This window comes from Gorilla gorilla, chromosome 5 (assembly GCF_029281585.2).
Source record: "Gorilla gorilla gorilla isolate KB3781 chromosome 5, NHGRI_mGorGor1-v2.1_pri, whole genome shotgun sequence".
NCBI classification, from domain to species: domain Eukaryota; kingdom Metazoa; phylum Chordata; class Mammalia; order Primates; family Hominidae; genus Gorilla; species Gorilla gorilla.
In genome coordinates, this window is record NC_073229.2 from 86,218,513 (window position 1) to 86,235,634 (window position 17,122).

Sequence of the window (17,122 nt, forward strand, 5' to 3'; positions counted from 1 at the left end):
GTATCTATGCCATTATTGCCAGCTATTGTGGAATTCAGTTTAATAAAGCAAACTGCCTACTGTTGAACAGTCTGCACCTTATAACCCACTTTAATCACCAAAAAATTAGAAACATTTGTGAAAAGTTTTACAGGCATGAGATAATCCAGAATTCTCAACCTTAATCACAAGGCAAAAGAGAATGTATGATTTATTTTGGAGGACATTCTGAAATAATTTTAACATTTTCCTTTGTAAAATAATCATCTGAGTGTGTTTGTATGCAATTCATCTGCTTCTGAACAAGAAAAGGATTTAGTTATGATATACTTGATTATGCATCTACATAAGAGATGCAATGTATACCAAACAAATCTAGGATTAAAAATTATTTACCAAGGGCAGGGCATGGTGGCTTATGCCTATAATCTGAGCACTTTGGGAGGCTGAGGCGGGCAGGTCACCTGAGATCAGGAGTTCGAGACCAGCCTGGCTAACATGGTGAAACTCCGTCTCTACTACAAATACAAAAATTATCCAGGCATGGTGTCAGGCACCTGTAATCCTAGCTACTTGGAGGCTGAGGCAGGAGAATTACTTGAACCCAGGAGGTGGAGGTTGCAGTGAGCCAAGATCATGCCACTGCACTCCAGCCTGGGAAACAGAGTGAGAGTCTGCCTCAAAAAAAAAATTTACAAATATATACGTGGTTATTAAGCTTTTGGAATAATAGCAATAGCTACTAAGAATTTCTTTTCCATGTGTATGCATCATTTTTAAAAAATAACTTCAAGTGTTATTTTAGATTTAGGGAGTACATGTGCAAATGTTACATGGATATATTGCATGATGCTGGAGTTTGGGGTACAAATGATCCCATCACCCAGGTAGTGAGCATAGTATCCAACAGTCAGTTTTTCAACCCATACTTACCTCCTTCCCTTCCCACTCTAGAATTCCCCAGTGTTTATTACTGCCATCTTTATGTCCACAAGTACCCAGTGTTTAGCTTCCACTTATAAGTGAGAACATATGATATTTGGTTTTATGTTTCTGTATTAATTCACCTAGAATAATGGCCTCAAGCTACATCCATGTTGCTGCAAAGAACATGACTTTGTTCTTCTTCATGGCTGCATAGTAGTCCATGGTGTATATGAACCACATTTTCTTTATGCAATCCCATGTTGATGGGAACCTAGGTTAGTTCTATGTCTTTGCTATCTTGAGTAGCGCTGAGATGACTACATGAGTGCATGTATCTTTTTGGTAGAATGATTTATTTACTTTTGGATATAAGACCAGTAATGGGATTGGTGGGTGAAATGGTAGTTCTATGTTAAGTTTTTGAGAAATCTCCAAACTGCTCTCCACAGTAGCTGAACTAATTTATAACCCAACAACAGTGTTTAAGTGTTCTCTTTTCTCCAATGCCTTATCAGCATCTGTTGGTTTTTTAACTTTTTAATAATAACAATGCTGATGTGTGTGAGATGTTGTCTCATTGTGGTTTTGATTTGGATTTCTCTGATTAATGATGTTGAGCATTTTTTTCATATGTTTATGGGGCACTTGTTAAATGCATATCTCAAAATGTCAGAAAGATATCAAACTAATGATCTAATATCATACTTGGAAAACCAGAAACATAAGAGCAAACTAATTCCAAACCTAGCAAAAGAAAAGAACTAAAATCAGAGCAGAACTGAACAAAATTAAGACCCCAAAATCCAGGGAAATAATCAACTTAACCAGAAGTTGGTTTTTTGAAAGCATAACAAGATTGATAAACCACTGTCTACATTAACAAAGAAAAAACGACAGAAGATCCAAATAAGTACAGTCAGAGATGACAAAGGTGACATTACAACTGATCTCACAGAAGTAGAATGATTCTGAGAGACCCTTATGAACACCTCCATACACATAAACTAGAAAATCTAAAGGAAATGGGTAAATACCTGGTAACACACCACCTCTCAAGATTGAATGAGAAAAAAATTGAAATCCTGAAAACACCAAGTTTTGAAATTGAATCAGTAATTTAAAAAAAACAACCTACCAACTAAATAAAGCCCCAGACCAGATGGATTCACACCAAATTTTACTAGATGTAAAAAGAAAAGCTGGTACCCATTCTACTGTAACTCTTCCAAAAAAAAAAAAAATGAAGTTGAAGGAACTCCTCCCTAACTCACTCTATGAACCAATATTATCGAGATACCAAAACCTGGAAAAGATACAACACAAAAAGAAAACTACAGGCCAATACACCTTATGACCCTCAACAAAATACTAGGAAGCCAAATATGGCAGCATATCAAAAAGTTAATTCTCCAACTAAGCTTCATTCCTGGGATGAAACTGTTTCACCAAACACAAATCAATAAATGTGATTCACTGCATAAACAGAATTAAAAACAAAAAACACATGATGATCCCAATAGAAGTGGAAAATTCTGCTATGAAATTCAACATCATGCTAAAAATCCTAAATAGACTAGGTATCTAAGAAACATATCTCAAAATAATAAGAGCCATCTGTGGTAAACCCACAGCCAACATCATACTAAATGGGCAAAGTCTACAAGCATTCCCCTGGAGGACCGGAACAAGCCCAGCCTCACAACTTCTATTCAACACAGTACCGGAAGTCCAAGCCAGAGCTATCAGGCAAGAGAAATAAATAAAAGGTATCCAAAAAGGAACAAAATAAGTCAAACTATCTCTCCTTACTGATGATATGATTCTACACCTAGAAGATGCTGAAGACTCCACCAAAAGGCTCAAAGTTTCAGGACACAAAATCGATATATACAAATCAGTAACATTTCTATGCACCAATAACATTCAAGCTGAGAGCCAAATCAAGAATCCATTTACAATATGCAATCCCATTTACAATAGCATACACACCAAAAACAAAAAACAAACAAACAAACAAAAAAGCAAGGAATACATCTAATCAAGGATGTGAAAGATCTGTACAAGGAGAACTACAAAACACTGCTAAAAGTAATCAGTAATGACACAAACAAATGAAAAAATACCCCGTGTTCATGGCTTGGAAGAATCCATATCATTAAAATGGCCATAATGCCCAAAGCATGCACAGATTCAACCTATCAACCTACGAATGTCATTTTTCATAGAATTAGAGAAAAACTATACTAAAATGTATGTAGAATGAAGAAAGAGGTTGAATAACTAAAGCAATCTTAGAGAGGAAATAAAAAAAGATGGAGGCATCATGTTACCTGACTTCAAACTATACGTAAGTCTACAGTAACCAAAAACAGCATGGCAGCATTGCACTGGTAAAACAACAACAATAACAGACACACAGATCAGTGGAACAGAATAGCAAAACCAGAAATAAAGCAACATACTGACAGCCATCTAATATTTGATAAATCAACAAAAATAAGCAATAAGGGAAGGACCCCCTAATCAATAAATGGTGCTGGGAAAATTGGCTGTCCATATGCAGAGGACTGAAACTGGACCCTTACCTTTTACTATACACGGAAAAGTAACCCAGGATGGACTAAATATATAAATATAAGACCTCTGACTATAAGAATCCTAAAAGAAAACCTAGAAAACACCATTCTGGACATCAGCCTTGATAAATAATTTATGAGTGAGTCCACAAAAGCAACTGCAACAAAACCAAAAATTGACAAGTAAGATTAAGCTAAAGAGCTTCTGCACAGGAAAGGAAACTATCAACAGAGTAAACAGACAACTGACAGAATGGGAAAAATAAAGCGGAGTATTCTCCCCATGTGATAGTCTGAAATATAGTCTGAAACCAGGAGCACAATGCACTGTGGAAAGCCGTAGGGACCTCTGCCCTTGAAAGCGGGGTATTGTCCAAGGTTTCTCCCCATATGATAGTCTGAAATATGGCCTCCTGGGATGAGAAAGACCTGACCGTCCCCCAGCCCAACATCCGTAAAGGGTCTGTGCTGAGGAGGATTAGTAAAAGAGGAAAGCATCTTGCAGTTGACATAGAGGAATGCCACTGTCTCCTGCCTATCCCTGGGAACTGAATGTCTCGGTATAAAACCCGATTGTACATTTGTTCAATTCTGAGATCAGAGAAAAACCGCCCTATGGTGGGAGGTGAGACATGTTTGCAGCAATGCTGCCTTGTTATTCTTTACTCCACTGACATGTTTGGGTGGCGAGAAACATAAATCTGGCTTACGTGCATGTCCAGTCATAGTACCTTCCCTTGAACTTAATTATGACATCGATTCTGTTGCTCACATATTTGTTGCTGACCTTCTCCTTATTATCACCCTGCCCTCCTACTACATTCCTTTTTTGCTGAAATAATGAAGATAATAATCAATAAAAACTGAGGGAACTCAGAGGCCGGTGCAGGTCCTTGGTATGCTGAGTGCCGGTCCCCTGGGCCCACTGTTGTTCCTCTATTAAAAAAAAAAAAAAAAAAAAGAATGGAAAAATAGTCACGATCTATGCATCCAACAAAGGTGTGATACGCTGAATCTATAAGGAACTTATTCAACAAGCAAAAAACAACTCCATTAAAAGGTGGGCATAATACATAAACACCTACTCAGAATTTCTATTTAGAGTTTCTTCAGAATTCTCATCTAAGAACTAATTAATACAATTGAATTATGGAATATGTGGATAATTTATGTTATAAAATATATCAAAAATTTTACTAAAATAATCCAAACTCACAATAATCTCTAAGTAAAAAATTGGAAGTTTTAATTTAGTGGACTCACTCCTTTCTTGTCATAGTGTGGTAGTTCTCATACTGCATGGAAAGGTCCAAAACAATGTTAAGATGGCAAAAACATGTTTTGAAGAAGTAAATGCATTTGTATCATTACCATATTGGAACATTGCATTTTCAAGTTAAAATTTGTTTATACTTTGTTGACATCTGCCCTTCAGTGTTTTCAAATTTCAAATGATTGTGACACCATCTTGTCAGTAAATGGCTCTTCATTGCTGGATGGTTATTTTAATTAAATGTATCTAAAGTGAAAATAATGTCTGGATGTATCTCAAAGACACTGAGCACTCCAAGTAATTTCATGAAGAAAACTAAAAATACGTTACTCACCGATAGCTTTTGTAAAGGTCAGTACAGGTGGAATTGTTCTTGCAAGGATTCATTTTACACTCATTGGATTCTTGTTCACAAAAATTTCCTTCCCAATCAGATAGGCACACACACTGGTAGCTCTAAGAGAATATGAAATTATATATTTTTAGGCTATTTCTTACTATTAAGCCTATAATACAGATATTACTCCTGGCTATTTTGATATCTCTGTCAATTTATAATTTTTTTAGTTTTATAGAATGCCAATACTCTCCCCAAATGACTTTTACCACATTTTTAAAACCGTGTGAACAGTATTCTTTAGTATCTAATTAAATAAAGTTTTGTAGTAAGTCAATAGATTCTACAGAAGGTATTAGAGATTTATGCATTATGCTCACAATGTAGAATTATCGTCTTTGTTAAATGTTTTAAAAGAAAAATAGCATGTTAGTCATATGATGGTAGATGATGGAGTATAACTAAATAACTAATTAAACAACTCAGCAACTAGCTCACAAGTTAAAAATACAAGTATAAATAAGGAAACTTTTGACAGATTTATTGTTACAGATAAATATTTAAAATAAATTAACAGACTTTTGGTCAATTAAAATTGTAAAACTTTTCATGGTGTTTTTTCTGAAACAGAGAGTTGCCCTATGACAATGTAATTCAGAATGCTAGAGGTAAAAATTTGCTTTTCTAGTATTGGGCAAACAAACAAAAGAAACACTTTAAGTTACTCTGTGAAAATACTTTCCATATGAAAAATATTTTTGAAGAATAGAGCTCTTGTCAAAATTAGATTTTGGGCTTTTGTCTGTAGAGAATCTAGATATAGCATTATAAAAATGGTAAAATCAATGTTAACTGTTATTTAAATCTGCACTTTTCAATACAGTAGCCACATGTGGCTATAAAACATTGAAACATGGCTAGTACCAATTAAGATGTGCTATAAATATAAAATACACATTGAAAGTTGAAAAGTTAGTATTAAAAAAGGAATGCCAAGTATCTCACTAAAATTTTTTATTATTTACTTTTGGTTGAAATGGAAATAATTTTGATATAAAGAGTTAAATGAAATGTACGATTTCAATTAATTTCATTTATTTCCATAGCTTTTTATAGTGGCTACTAGAAAAGTTAAAACACAAACAGAGATCTCATTTAATTTCTACTGAACAGAGTTGAGAGTTGAGTTAGATAATGCCAGCCCAGTTTCTCCATTTGTGGATAGAGTTAAGAAGTCTATATACTTACAAGCACAATGTGATGAGTAGGAGCTCTGAGATTACAGAACGCATCTTAGTTTAATACATCTCAACATCCTGTACAGATCTAGCACCCTATGTTTAATTAATGTTGATTAAATAAACAGAAAAGAACAAACATGATATGACCAATAATTTAAAGGTTGAAGTTAGTAGCCAAAACAAAATTCAAAATGATCCTTCATCACTTTGGTACATTTGGACAGCAAATTTTTTTTACAAACATAACAATGAAACATGATAACCAGAAGAAAACTAAATTCATGCTCCATGTATGGGCATTTAGGTTACAACAGTTTAAATGTGTAAGTTCTACTCAGTACTGTGCTTTGGTTGAACAGGGCCAATTGGTTTTCCATGCTAGGTATTAATAACTAGCTTAAAAGCACAAGAATGAGAGCCACCTTATCAACATTGTGCTTTATTCCTGACACATATACTAGTCTCCACTCAGAATAATCTTTAAGGGTACTCAAGTTTTGCTGGATTTTAGCAGATTTTTTTTTCACATACCATGCTCCCTACATTGTTAACTTCCTCCATGAGTGTGGTAACATTTACAGTTTTCATTGGTTGCGTTTGGCTTATTTTTTCTTTTTTTTTGTAAACATTAAAAGAGGACTTACATAAAAATTGAATATAATGATTATATTTTGTTTTATGAATGTGCTATTTAAAATGAAAGCAATCCCACAATAGGCAAGACAACATCAGCTGTGGTGAATGGGAGAAAATCATCCCACTCAGTAGCATAAATGGCATATGCATAAAATCTTCGGGACATGCCCATTCGTTATGTTCTGAAATTTCTCATATTATGGGATATAAATTATTTATGTAAAGACAAACGCATAAGCACACTGCTGGTTTTTATTTTGATGCCTCAATAATATTTTGAAACAAATTTAGTGAGTCAAAAAGTCAGTTAAATTTTTCCTATTAAATTCATATATTCTTAAAAGCTAATAACTATTGGTATTTTCAATAACTTGATAATTAGTAGAAAATTATCAATTTCAGGGTATCATTATCATTAAAGTATCAGGTACTATAGCAGTGAATTCCAGATATGATGAACTATATACAAAAAGAAAACATAAAAGGATGAAGAAAATATAATTCAAAAAATTAAAATTTAAAAATGTAAATGATGAAGAGAACAAAAGTGCATAGCAACTAAAAATAACCCAGAGTTTGAGAATTTGTATTCATCAGTATCTTACTTGATTCAAAAGCATTTTCCTGAATTTAGACATTCTTGCTGCAGTTTCTCATTCAACATTGAATAATTGATTCCAGTAATTTAAAATAACTGTTACTTAAATTTGCACTGGTCAATACAGTGGCCATAATAGTATTAAATAATATTAAATATTATTAATATTTAATAAATATTAATAATATTTAATATTGTTAGATATTAATAATATTTAATATTGTTAGATATTAATAATATTTAATATTGTTAGATAATAATATTTAATATTGTTAGATAATACTCTTTAATCTTATCAGATATCAATAATGTTTAATCTTATCAGATATCAATAATGTTTAATCTTATCAGATATCAATAATGTTTAATATTATCAGATATCAATAATGTTTAATATTATCAGATATCAATAATGTTTAATATTATCAGATATTAATAATGTTTAATATTATTAGATATTAATATTATTAAATGTTATTAAATATTAATATTATTAAATATTAATAATTATTAAATATTATTAAATATTAATTATAAAAATAGAAATTATATTCCACTAGAAAACTGAAATATAATTAATATTGATATTTAATATTTTAATATTAAATATTAAATATTATTTAATATTTAATAATATTAAATAATATTAAATACTAGTATTAAATAGTATTAAAGTAAAATACTATTTTTAAAAGCACATTTTGAGCCAATTTTGATGGAAAAGGAAAGTATTATTAAAATGTATTTACCAAAAGGAGTAAAGGTTTACATTATTTATTAAATTAGAATCTCATCATTTTTTAACTTCTCACTACAAAGTAGACATTACTCTTCCTACTAAACTTAGATAAAACAGTAGTTTGAAAATATGCATGAGACAGGAAAGACAGAAGATGATAAAAACACAGGTCTACAATATTGAACTCTGCAGCCAGTGAGAAAAAAATAAAGACAAAGCTGTCAAGTTTGATAGTTGTAAATGCATAAACTATATAGTAGTTCACTTTTTCAGATCAACAGCCAGATATTTTAAATTTTTATCAGTAACAGATGTACTAAAGTAAGATGGATAGCATAATTGTGAACATGAATTTTCAAGTTAGAGAGATTATCTTTAAACAATATCTCTGATGCTTATTAAATCTCTAGACATCTAGTATATTAATTTTCTCTTACTGCCTAAAAAATTACTACAAATTTCGTGTCTTAAAACAACATAAATGTACTGTCTCACAGTTTCAATAAGTCAGTGTACAAGTGTCAGTCACCTAAATCCTTTGCTTTCGGTCTCACCATGCTGAAATCAAGGTATTGACTGGGATGTGATCTCACCTAGGAAATGGAGTTCTCTTCCAAGTTCAATGACTGTAGCAGAATTCATTTCATTCTGCCTCTAGGACTTAGGTCTCATTTTCTTGCTAGCAACCAGGTAAAGACTACTCTCAGCGTTTAGAAGGTATTCGCAGGTCCTTGACACATGGCCTCCTCCTCTCAGAGCATGCCAGTTTGTTTTTTTAAGGACAACAGGAGAATCTCTGCAGTTACCTCTTGTTTTGTTAAAGGCCAATCTAATTAGGGCAGCCCGTGTAGGACAACCACATGTTTGATTAAATAAAAGTCACTTATTGGGGGTGTTAGTAACACTGTAAAATCTCTTTGTACATATAATATAATCATGGAAGAAGTATCATATTTACAGGTTTCACTCACACCCAAGGGGAGATTTTACAGGGCATATACACCAGGAGATGGGAATCTCGAGGATCATTTTATAATTTTGCCTTTGATATCTACTAATCTGCTTAATTTTTCCAAGTAACCTACTCAAGTTCTCTAAGCCTCAGGTGCCTTCATATGTAAAGTACTAACAATTTATACTTCATAAATATACTTAAGCCTTGAAGGTAGTAATAACTATAATATTCTTAGCCTAGTGACAAATAATTATCATTAATTAGTAGTAGCCATTACCTCTAGGCAAGACAGTCTAGATCTAACAACGTCAAAGAATAATTGACAGAAGTACCACGATTGGCTCAAACCTATTCATCAATACATTACTTATTTTTATAAACATTTAAGCCATATAATAAGAGATAACCAGACTAGGAAAAACAAAGAAGGAGGAAGAGCAAGAGAATCCAGCAATATGTAATTTATGAACACAGACTTACATGAAGTGGATTAATATAAGAAAATATAAGTGAGGAAAATGTATTCAAGATGAAATAGAAAATCATACTAAACCAGTAGACATTTAAAAATATACCAAAGGAGGGAGATTTGCTAACATAGACTCAAACAAAATTACTCCCAAGTCTTTATTTCTTCTCTTATGCCACATAGGTGAAGAGAATAGAAAAGCAGGAAAAACTACTAAAATTATTTTTTGAGACTATCAAAACCTAGCTACCAAATTCTAGCAAGCATATAACAACAAATAGAAATTTAGCCAATGTTTTTAAGATCAAAAAGTCAATTTTTTTCAAAAAAACATAAATTTAGATAGTCGAAAACAGTAATGTATTTAAAATACATTATATAGTTTGAGCTGGAAATATGCCTCAACATAAGAAAATCTTTTAGAGAAAGAAAAATGGTTTTATCATTTCAGAGCAGAAAAATATTTTATAAAATTCAGTACACATTCTAAAAATTTCTTTTAGCAAATGAAAACAAAATGGGAATGTACTTATATTAACAACAACTACCTACAAAATGATTTTTAAAAACCCTGCCAAACATCAGTTTATCAAAAACAAATGTAGAAACTGAATAAAAAATATATATACATATACATATATATATAAATTGTTGAATTGTTACAAGAACAACTGAAGTTGACTAGATCTTCTAAAGCTAAAGAGATAAGAAGCAAGCTAAGACTACAGCGGGCTCTGCTTTTCAAACCAGGACATTTGCCCATTTGCTTCCAGATAAGTAGTTGCATCTAGATAAGAAGAAAGAAGTAGCTGGTGTTTGCAGCAGCTTCTTTGAATGAAAAGAAAACACTAGCATTCAGCTTGGTCAAGGAGATTAGGTCCGTAAAGAGAAGAACAGAGAAGTGAGCCCACAATTTGATCAGCCCTATTCTATAGAGGCACTTGTTCCCTTTCAACCTTGTATTTATAGTATGAAATTACACAAAAGTAAAGCATTAGCAGTCTAGTAGTGCAAGGAAGATAAAAGTTGGAGTTTAGGGCCAGCAATATCTTATAGTCTTGTTAAACACTTCTAGCTTTCAATGAACACAACAGAGGGGCATATCTTGAAGAAAAACCAGCAAAAGCAAAAACAAAAACAAAAACAGCTTTAACAGCATGAAAACCATACTTGCCTAAAATGTGATCATGCATTCCTATTCTGTCTGCCAGAAAAATAAAAATAAAAAATCCTCTTTGGAAGATGTTAACATTAGATGGAGCTTTTCAATGTTTGAAACAAATGTCTGCCATTCAATAAAAAAGTTTCTTAAATGCTGATTACCATATGTCAAGAGACAAACTGACAGTAGAAATATACTATTGAGATACCGTGATTATTGGATAGAGACTTAAAAATACTTATGATGAATACATATAAAAATATAGAAGACAAATGGGGAATTCCACTCGAAAACTGAAATCTATAAAACAAAGAAAAACTCTGAGTTTGAAAATTATAACCTGAAATTTAATGACTTAATATATTATTTTAATAATAGACATATTAGACAGAATTAATAAACTTGCTAGTAAAAGATATACAGATTGAAATATTTATATAAAGGATATAAAAGTCATAAAAGAAAACAAAAGAAATATGGAAACTAATGAAAATGGCCATTATTTGTTTAATTGGGCAAGAACAATATTTGAAAAATTGCTGCCTCAGAATTTTCAAAAGATGGCAAAAAGAGAGTGACCACAGGTTTAGAAAGTTCTTGAGACCTATGCTGGATACATAAAATTAAAACTTTATCTAGATTAAAACTTCTGAAAATGAAAGACAAGGAGTAAATCATACAGGTAGCCAATGAACAAAGACATATTATCTTCAAAGGGACACAAAGATCACAACTTACTCCCCAGTATCAGAAGCAAGAACCCAATGAGCCAACATCATAACGGAGTGAAAGAAAATAACTGCCAATTTAAACTTCTATACCCAGTAAAAATACACTTCAATTACGAAAGCAGAAGAAACTCACTTTTTACAAAAACAAAACCTGAGAACTTACTGCAATGTTTAAGATTGTGGGAATTTGTTGACAGATGACCTGGATTTAAATTCAGGCTCTAAGAATTATGACTTATATAATTTTAAGCATGTTACTTAATTTCAAGGCACATCAGAAATAATGCTACCTGCCCAATGAGGGTATAAGAAGTACAGCACTGAGTATAGGACATAGTGTAATATCTAACATAGTAAGACAACCATAAATTTCAACTAAAATGTTCTCATGTACTGTGACTTGTCCAGGTAAGCTAAACTTCTTCTCAGTCTCTGTGATGTTTGTTTCCTTTACTTTCTTCCACTTGGAATGACTTTGTCTACTTCCACCAATCCCTGACCATACTTTCCCAGTTTTATCCATCTGCAAATGTCAAAACAAGTGCCACATAGTACCTGAAGCTTTGATAATTTCCTTCAGCATACCTTCTCTTACTTACTGTTTTAGATACATTTAAAGCATGTTAGTTACTTATGTACATATAAGCTGTATTCTGCTTAGTGCTTATTGTATTTAAAAATATCTTAATTATATTATTGCATATTTCTCTAGTTTCTAAAGTATAAATTCCAAGAGAGCAGAAACTTTCTTTACTTTGTTCAACAATTATCATCATAATAACATCTGGAATAGTGTCTAATGTTTGACTGAATAGGTGCTAGAGATTGGAACATCTATAATGATATTCATTGGTACTAATATAGTCATGGAGGATATTTTATTATCATTTCTAGATATTTAATAATCTTATTTTCCTAACAAGAAAAAGACTTTTTTAAAAGAATTCATTTAAATAATTATTTCGTTACAATCAACCAAAAGCAGTTCTATAAATGAAGAATTAAAATCCCCATTGAAAGAAAACTTGGATTGCTTCCATTTTGAAAAGTTTTTATACATTAGAATTATTGTATTTTATTCAGTCTTAGCCACAATTTTTTACTAACATGTGTGCTTTGTGAAACTTTCTATTAGATTACTGAAAATGTAGATATATACTGAAAAAAATAGAAATTTCAAATTATAGTCTCTTTCTGATCATTATGTAATTCTTGAAAGAAGGACAAATATTTTTCTTTGCTTTAATAAAAAAACTTTTGAAGTAAAATTTGTAATGAATTTAATCCTTGTAAAAATAAAGGGCTCTCCCTATTGACTTATTATCTCTTTTATTTAAATGTTATTTTAAGTTTTCACTTTAATTCATAAATACTTATGGAGTTGGCTATAGACACAAAGGTTTCCAAATACTGAATGCTGATACTCAGGATTATACATAAAACACTAATCTTTATTCATAAAAACAAACAGAACTATCTTAATATGATTTCTTTCAGCAAGAGAAAATGATTTATCTTGATACTTTAAATCTAAAGTAAAATAATATGTATTATTCTGACAGAAAGTAAATGGAATATTTAGAAACAATTTCTATAAAAAGTTACAAACACTGAATTTGATTGAACATATTTTGAAATAAGGCAAAGAAAATACAGTTTACAACGAGTGATACTTTCAAGGCAAAACTTGTAGAAAAACACAATTTCTTTTACTTGGGAAAATGTAATACAAATACATGAAGAATATGAAAAGTCACAAGGTAGATGAAGATAATATAGAGTATAAATCAAGCTATACTGGATTTTGAAACCATTTTCTAAAGAAAACATAAACCTCTAAGAAACTTAGTCATTGTTTCCATGTGATTATACTTTTCATTAGTAACAAAAAAAAAGCAAATGATCATTTTAGTGCCTAATATTCCAAATGAGAAAACAAACATTAAGTATAAATTTCCACTGGTTTTATTTCCTATATCTAGTAAATCTACTATCAAAATAACTTCAGCTGTTTGTCTACTATGCTATTTTCAATTTATAGTTTTTATTAGTAATCTTTACTTATAATTTAGTTCTCTTACGGCATGCCCTACCTTCATAAACCATTTGTGATCCTTTTTAAGGGTTCCTTTACCTTTAATGTCGGTTTAAAAAAAAAGAATTTAAAACTAGAATAAAGAAGTTTAGACTAACAGTAATAAACCATGGGAAAAAATAACTCATCTGTCATTGATGTGTACTGCTCAAACATATTTATTATGTTTTGAATATTATCTTCCATATTGACTCAATTTGACAATTAGAGATATAGTCTAATACCCAAAGCTTTTTCCCTAGTACACAAATAATAAGAATATAGAAAATATAATCTTGTATGAGATGATCACATAAAGATGCCAGTATATAAATGTAATTCTGCAACGTATAGTTTTGGGGAGCATTACATGTTTTGGTCTGAGAGCCAAATGACAATAATAATGCAAGTACACCACGGACTAAAAATCACTTGTAAGTTTTGAACCACAAGTACAAAACTCATTTCCAGTATTATGACCTCAAAGAAAATTAGCAACTGAGGCAGAGCAAAATGGTGGAATAGAAAGCTTCATCAATTTTTCCCCCACCCCTGGCAAGGACACCAAATTAACAACTATATACACCGAAAACACCTTCATAAGAACCAAAAATCAGTACAAACAAAAATCAGTAGTATTTCTATATGCCAAAAGTGAACAATCTGAAAAACAAATCAAAAACATAGGCTAGGCATAGTGGCTCACACCTGTAATCCCAGAACTTTGGAAGGCTGAGGCAGGTAGATCACCTGAGGTCAGGAGTTCAAGACTAGCCTGGCCAATATGGTGAAACCATTTCTTTACCAAAAATACAATACAAAACAAAAAATTAGCTGGGTGTGGTGGGAGGCACCTGTAGTCCCAGCTACTCAGGATGCTGAGGCAGGAGAAACACTTGAACCTGGGAGGCGGAGGCAGCAGTGAGCAGTAATTGTGTCACTGCACTCCAGTCCAGCCTAGGTGACAGAGTGAGACTCTGTCTCAAAAAACAAACAACCAACCAACAAAAACAAATCTTAATTCCATTTACAATAGCCAAAAATGAAATTAAATACCTAGGAATTAACCAGAGAAAGGAAAGATCACAATAATGAAAATATACGACACTGATGAAGGAAATTGAAGAGGACATCAAAAAATGAAAAAAAAAAAATCCATATTCATGGATTAGAAGAATCGATGTTGTTAAAACATCCATACTATTGGGAGAGGACATAGTTAGAGGCTGGCTACACACATAGAGAGGGAGAGTCTCGGGAGAGAGGCAGTGCGCATGGAAACACACTGGCACCACCCTTGTGGTGTAGTTAGCAGGAAAAAATATGGTTAAGAACTTCCTCTTATACCAGGATGTTTGCTCAGAAGGGATTTATTGTGCAAGCACAATAAATCAACTAAATGTCCTGAATATGACCCAGAGCTAATTGTAATATCATCAGCATTGCAGTTTTGGCTCCCTATCCCATGGGTTTTGCTTAGGCATTCTTGGGTAATAACTACGATGGAGTCACTATGGTCTACTCCAGATATGCATAGATGCAACATCCCCGGGGGAGGGGGGGAACTTTACTCCTCCCATTAAGGCAGAACCTACGAAAGGCTTTCTTGTTTTTCCCCACATAAAAAAAATCCCCAGCACTCAGAACCATTTTTGGCAATTCGCTTTGGGTCCCCTCTCACTGCTAATAATTTTTCTATTGCTTTACAAATTCTGCTCTGCCTTACTCACTCTCTGGTGTCCACATGCCTTATTCTTCTTTGTCCTCTGACAAGAACTCAGACCTCACTAAATTAAGGAATAGAGAAACTGCAATACTGTGCAAAGCAGTCTACACATTCAGTGTAATCTCTATCAAAATATCGATGACATCCTTCACAGAAATAGAAAAAAAAATTCCAAAATGTATTTGAAACCACAAAAGACCCAGGATAGCCAAAGCTATCCTAAGCAAAAAGAATGAAATGGAAATAATTACATTACTTGACTTCAAATTATACTACAGTGCTATAGTAACCAAACAGCATGTTGCTGGCATAAAAACAGAAACAGACCAATGGAACAGATTAGAGAACCCAAAAAACAAATCCACTCACCTACAGTGAGCTCATTTTTGGTAAAGGTGTCAAGAACATGCACTGGAGAAAAGACAGTTTGTTCAATAAATGGTGCTGGGAAAGCTGGATATCCATAGACAAAAGAATGAAACTGGATGCCTATCTCTCATCATGTACAAAAGTCAAATCAAAATGGATTAGATAATTAAATCTAAGACCTCAGACTATGCAACTACCACAGAAAACTGGGGAAAATCTCCAGGACATTGGTCAAATATTTATTGAGCAATACCCACAAGCACAGGCAACCAAAGCAAAAATGGACAAATGACATCACATCAAGTTAAAAAGCTCCTGCACAGCAAGGAAAACAATCAACAAAGTAAAGAGACAATCCACAGAATGGGAGGAAAATATTTGTAAATTACCAATCTGACAAGGGACTAACAACCAGAATATATAAGCATCTCAAACAATTTTATAGGAAAAAAACTCTAATAATCTGATCAATAAATGGGCAAAAAATTTCAACAGACGTTTATCAAAAGAAGACACACAAATGGCAAACAGGCATATGAAAAGGTGCTTAACATCACTGATTATCAGAGAAATGCACATCAAAACTACAATGAGAAATCATCTGACCCCAGTTAATATATCCAAAAGACGCAACAACAAATGCTGGTGAAGATGTGGACAAAAGGGAATCCACTTATACTGTTGATGTGAATGTAAATTAGTACAGTCCCTATGGAAAACAATTTGAGGTTCCTCAAAAATCTAAAAATAGAGCTATCAAATGATCCAGCAATCCCACTGCTGGGTATACACCCCCCAAATGAAAATCAGTATATCAAAGAGATATCTTCACTTCCATGTTTGTTGCAGCATTGTTCACAATAGCCAAGACTTGCAAGCAACCTAAGTGTCCATCAAAAGATAAATGGATTAAAAAAATGCAGTACACATGCACAATGGAGTACTATTGAGCCATCGAGAAGAATGAGATCCTGACATTTGCAACAACATGGATGGAACTGGAGATTATTATGAAGTGAAATAAGCCAGGCACAGAAACACAAATCACATATTGCATGTTCTCACTTAGTTGTGAGACCTATAAATCAAAGCAATTGAATTCATGGACACAGAGAGTAGAAGGATGGTTATCAGAGGCTGGGAAGGGTAGTGGATGGTTTGGGAGATGTGGGAATGGTTAATGGATAAAAAAAAAATTAGGGAGAACGAACAAGATCTACTATTTGATGGCACAACAGGGTGGCTATAGTCAATAACAACTTGATTGTACATTTTGAAATAACTACAATAGTGTAATTGGATTGTTTGTAACACAACAGATAAATGCCTG

The 17,122-nt window shown here is 32.6% G+C and overlaps 1 protein-coding gene across 1 annotated transcript in view; it reads right to left on the bottom strand.

Annotated features, from left to right (window-relative positions):
- Nucleotides 1-5,085: 5,085 nt before the first annotated feature.
- LOC129534465 (protein eyes shut homolog) overlaps nucleotides 5,086-17,122 on the bottom strand; it is a 106,202-nt gene continuing 94,165 nt past the window's right edge. The window contains exon 4 of the mRNA XM_063707325.1: nucleotides 5,086-5,211. Within this exon, the coding sequence (XP_063563395.1) occupies nucleotides 5,086-5,211 (126 nt within the window). The remainder of the gene's footprint in view (nucleotides 5,212-17,122) is intronic.